Here is a 5,593-nt window from a genome sequence, read left to right as displayed (position 1 = left end):
TGTACTGGACCAGCGCCTGTAAAGTCATTTCACCGTGAAGCTTCTTTCTTGCATAGTCTAAAACTCTCTAAGCAGTCACTGCATTTGAAACAATGTTTGACAAAACTACATTCCTAATATTTTAGCTATTAGCATCCCCTATTCTGAAATAATTGAAGGGTGCAATTTCTTGAGAATATAGTAACTTTTCTTCCGTTCTTCCAGGTGCCATTTCCTCTGAAGAAATAATTAAATATGCCCATAGGATCAGTGCTAGCAATGCTGTTTGTGCCCCTTTGACATGGGTACCAGGTAATGGTGATGCTTATGACGTTCGATTATTTTTTTTTCATAATAAAGCATGTTCAATATTGGGTCTTGTAATGCTTTTATACAGTGAAAAGCACTGGGGTTTATTAGAGTAATGTTGTTTTCAACTGTTACATCTACTATTTTCAACCAAAATTGATAATGAAAGTCCTGTAAACTTCACATAAACTTAAATGCTACAAAACCGCATGCTTCCGTTAACTGACAGGTCTTCTCTGCTCTCCTTTGTTTGCTTTTTAGCCCAAATGTTGGTCCCAGTTATAATCTAGAAAAAAATATATTAAAGGCTTTTCCACGTGCTTGGTTTTGTTCCCTCTTGCCCCTTACAATATTATTTTCAGAGGATATTGGTAATCAGTGGAGTCAGAAGGAGAGCTTTTATTATGTCAGGTTTCCGTTTTGGGAACTGTCTTCCTTGTCCAAAATGAGAATGTGGTTTTTCTAATTCCTGTCCTTGGTGTTTAGCTGTGAGGGAGCATGGAGAGCACAGATATCTTCAAAACATGCTTTTGGTTTTGTTTTTTTAATGTGCTTTTTCTGCCAAGCTTAGAATCATAGAATCATTTAGCTTGGAAAAGACCTTTAAGATCATCAAGTCCAACCATCAACCAACACTACCGTGACCTCTAAACCATGTACTGAAGTGCCACGTCTCCACATTTTTTAGACACCTCCAGGGATGATGTCTCTCATTTTCCTAGGCAGCCTCTTCCAACGTTTTACTACTCTTTCAGTCAAGAAAGTTTTCCTAATATCCAATCTAAACCTCCTCTGGCACAACTTGAGCCCATTTCCTTTTGTCCTGTCATTTGTTACTTGGGAGAAGAGACTGACCTACACCTCACTACAGCCTCCTTTCAGGTAGTTGTAGAGAGCAATAAGGTCTCCCCTCATCCTTCTCTTCTCCAGACTAAACAATCCCAGTTCCCTCAGCTGTTCATCATAAAATTTTTTTCTCCAGACCCTTCACCAACTTGGTTGCCCTTCCTTGGACTGCTTGAATGAACAAAGAAAGTCTAAGGAAAAGACAGAGACTTGGATTTTAACAGCACAAGTGTGATGCTCGTTGCTGATCCAAGCAGTCAGAGCATGTTTTTTGTTTTTTTCTGGTTGGGAAGCCAGGCACTGAAGAATAAGTTAATATCCCGGCGACAACTGTTAAATAGTTAAAACCACTCCTTTTGCTTTTTTTCTTAAAGGGGACCCACGAAGGCCATATCCTACAGATCTGGAAATGAGGAGTGGCCTCTTGGGTCAGATGAACAACCCATCCACCAATGGAGTTAATGGACACTTACCAGGGGATGCACTTGCAGCAGGCAGGCTGCCAGGTAAGAGAAACTCAGTTTTCTCTTGCTTTTCTTTATTCTTTGTACTGTCACAGCAATTATATATCTCCTTTAGCGAAGGCAAAGCAGAGTTGAAATAATCAAAATTATGGCTAACATTGTTAGCAAATAAAGTTAACAATTAGAAATTGTGTAATTTTATTTTATTTCGTGCTAAATCATACGCGGATGCTACAACTAATCAATATAAACAAAACTCACTTAGTTACCCTTATTTCACTTTTTTAAAATTGCTATAAATTGAGTGATATCAATTCCTGTTAGAAAGAAGCATTTTCAAAACAAACTTTTCTTATCAGTGATGACAAACCTAGGGAATTGTAAAAGCTGTATTTCGAAGAAAAGGGATTTATTGTCATCCCCTACCTACCTTTAAGTCTACGCTCTACATAGCAAGATTTTGTTTAGAAGTTCTGGGCTGAAAAGACTTGCAAAGGACAACTGGTGAGGTAGTACCTTGAGTGTAGGAATCAAGTTTTAACCGCTTGATTGCTTAGTGAAATGGACTTTCCCATTGACTTAAGTAGGATTCCTTCATTCATGCTAAAATAAAATTTAGCAGAAAATTACAGTAACTGAATCAAGAATTAAGTGGTTCTGTACATGTGCAGCATTAGTTTAGCATGGTTAGACCAAACTGTGGAAAAAAAAAATCATAGTTTGGATTCACAGGAGATCTGTAATGGCTCTTGCCATCTGTTAAGTCACTTGAAGCTGTTACAGAAAGCTTGCTTTGAAATATTATACTGAATATATTAAAAAAATTGTATCCCAACTCCACTGAAGAAATAGTAAATCTGGATTTTGTGTTTCCAGTCATCTGTCCAATCCTCTTGTCGCCTCTTAGGGAGTGACTTGAAGTTCTGCTTCATCTCGCTTTCTAAACCTCTGGTCTTGGATTAAAGGGGTCAGTGAGCTGAACAGGAGTGAGACACTAACATCTGTCCATAGCAGCCCACCAGGGAAATGCTGAGGATGAGCCTGTGTATCTTTTCAGCACTTCTGAAATAATGATTAGAGAAGAGATTAAGGTTCTGTCTTCCTCATGGAGTTTGAGCATTTATTTGTGTAAGTTTTGGTAAAGCCCATTCTGGCTGGCTTCTCTGTCTTAGGAGATGCAGATCTGCTGCTTTTGCTTTTGAGTGCTGTAAGAACTAAAAGCCTGCTCTTTAGGTCTTTTCCTTGAGAAGTTGGAAAATGTGCAATTCAAGCTCCTCAAGTAAAGTTGTTAATTGAATAGGGGTCTCTTATGTCAGGGGAAATCTTCTAATTACTAGACTGACAGGTAAGAGGGGAAGCATTAAAACTTCATTTAAAACAAAGTAGAAGCTGCCCTGGCATGTTATGTAGGGATCCTGAATCTGTTGGTGTGCGGAGGCATGTCCTGAGGATGTTGATTACGGGAACCTTTTAGAGACTTCTGCAGAGAGATGTCTAATTAATGAGTCCTTACTGAGTCTGTAAGCCAGCCCCTGGGCTGCTTGGTGGCCTCAAAACAGCTGAGACCACCTGATGCTGTTGTTGATCTTCCTAAAGCGGGCACCAGAGTGGCATAAAGGCTGTGTTACATCCTCGCATCTGCCGGTGGCTCAGGTTTGCACGGCTGGGTAACGCTTCTGGTATGAGGAGACCGTGGCTGTAGCTCAGATGTGGAATCTCAGGTGTTTGCAGACGTAAAAGGTCAGAAGCTACTGTTTGTGGAGTCTATGCTTCTCAGTGAGAGTAAGGAGATGTGGTGGGAGTGCAGATTGGCAGCACAGTGTGGGATAGCTTTAGAAGTATAAGAGGGACAGAAGAAATGGTGAGAGCTGAGAGAAGTCAGAAGCAACTGAGGCTGGCCTGGCTGTGGCACAGTGAGACATTCCTACCTCTCAAGTATCTCTGTGGCACTGGTGTTTTAGTAGAACACTTCTCCTTTGCACTTGATGCACCGTGTTTTCTACTGGAAAAATGATAACCAGGGTGTTTCAGGCAACTTTGGATAAAACCTTTTACTCTGAATTTCTGTAGTCTACCTTAAGTATTTTTTAATCTAATGTTTTCATCTAGTTTTTCATTCTGACAGAGGTGACCATTTTAATTACTGTCAGTGGTTGTGCATGTTAAGTCAGTTCAAACTGTGCTGTGAAAGTGAAAAGCTCTGTAAGGAATATACACTCTTTTGTAGTGGAGTGATGAGAGATTGAGAGCCATCTACATAAACAGGCCTCTCCGGCAGAGTAGGGTTTTACAGTGATAGAGTGGCTTCATCATGAGATGTTTTCCAGCTGCTACTTTCCAAAAATTCAGGAAGGGTTTTAAGATTTGCTTCAGTTTTAAATTGGCGTTCTGGTTGAGCTCTCGTGTTGAATTTGTTGATACACAAAGCTGATCGTTTGATCGATTATGCCATTTTTTTCCAGATGTCCTTGCACCTCAGTATCCTTGGCAGTCAAGTGATATGTCAATGAACATGCTACCTCCTAATCATAGTAATGACTTCATGTTGGAGCCTCCAGGACACAACAAAGAGAACGAAGATGATGTAGAAGTTATGTCGACAGACTCCTCAAGCAGCAGCAGTGACTCAGACTAGGTATGAGAGGGACAGTATCCCTTGTAGACCTTTCCTGTGGCAAAGGTAGGTTGGATGCTGTTTGTCACAGACTGCAATACCCTTTTGTTACACTGGTGGCCCTGCGTAGGGAGAAGATAACAGCTGGGTCAGAAGTAGGGTGACATTTAAAACCATGGACTCCAGAATTATTTTTTTTTTCCATTAGATGGTCAGGGACTGGGAATTTTCTGCCAGAGGAGAGATGTCAGATTTCTAGTGATTTACATAAATGTGTGAATGTGTATGTTTGCAAGCGGTGTGTGTGTATATATATGTATTTACTATACATTAGATGACGAAAGTTCCTGGGAAAAAAGGTGTAAGGGGAATCCCCTTGTATGCTTGTTAGTAACTTCACTCTTTTGATGATAGCCTTTTCTATGGCACAGAAATGAGACACAAAATTTGTAATTTTAATATCTTTTTTTTGTTACTGCCTAAATCCATGTTCTTGATCATCTTCTGTGTGCTGAGAACAAAAATATGGCAATAAGGTGTAAAAAAGCAAAGTTTGTAATTATTGTAATATATAATGAATGATTTGTCATAAATAAACTCAACTTTGATGTAACTTCAGGTTTCATTTTGCAAACTTCAATCCTAAATGAGTTACTGTGTAACTTCAGTGCTCAGCATGTTTTATCCCAGTATGTGGTTGAATTCTGATGGAGTTACCCCTTTGGAAAATGCCAAGGCAGTATTAGAAGCAGCTGAGGAGTCAGGAACTGAAAGTCTGTCCTTTTCAGCTGAGTTTTATCAGGTACACACCAAACGAGATAGACTCTGAGCCAGTGATGTAGACTGCCCAGGCGCAAGGCTTCACCAGTCCTGGGACCCTGGAGGTGACATTGCTTTGGGCCATGCTGCAGGTTCAGACCCTTGCGGTTCCAAGTGCTCACCAAATTGTTACCCTTGTCACCTATAATTTTTTCAGTCCTTTGAACCTTCTCATCTGCTTACTTCAGCAGATGTGTTTCCTGCCTCAGCACAATGTTCTCCCATCTTCCCAAAGGCGCTTCCCTTGGCTTTCCTTTCCTTGGTCTGTTTGGCTTACTGAGTCACTTTAGGACAGCCCCTTTTCTCTTTAGTTTTCTGATTGATTGGAGGGTTACATATGTGAACTGTTGCTTACGGCAGCTAAAGTTTTTCTGCCCTGCAACGAGGCTTCCAGGAGCCCAGATCACAATTCTCTCCACTTTTCCATTTTGTATCTGGTAAGTCAGTTCCCTCCTTGTTTGCTCAGACAATCTGACCAACATACCTAGAAGTCCCATAAAGATATGGAAATGAAAAGGACACAGAGAATCGTAGAATCATGGAACTGTCAGGGTTGGAAGGG

At 40.5% G+C, this 5,593-nt stretch overlaps 1 protein-coding gene across 1 annotated transcript; it reads left to right on the top strand.

Moving 5' to 3' along the window:
• Positions 1–204: 204 nt before the first annotated feature.
• MED4 (mediator complex subunit 4) lies at positions 205–4,676 on the top strand (the record flags this gene model as incomplete). The annotated part of the gene is made up of 3 exons (XM_009865355.1): positions 205–291; positions 1,509–1,640; positions 4,061–4,676. Coding segments are annotated over 3 exons (392 nt in total), but the record flags the coding sequence as incomplete, so codon positions are not given.
• Positions 4,677–5,593: the final 917 nt, after the last annotated feature.

The sequence above is a fragment of the Apaloderma vittatum genome, unplaced genomic scaffold, assembly GCF_000703405.1.
Source record: "Apaloderma vittatum isolate BGI_N311 unplaced genomic scaffold, ASM70340v1 scaffold14022, whole genome shotgun sequence".
NCBI classification, from domain to species: domain Eukaryota; kingdom Metazoa; phylum Chordata; class Aves; order Trogoniformes; family Trogonidae; genus Apaloderma; species Apaloderma vittatum.
The sequence above is the reverse complement of the archived record's forward strand: the minus strand, read 5'-3'. Positions and strand labels throughout refer to the sequence as shown.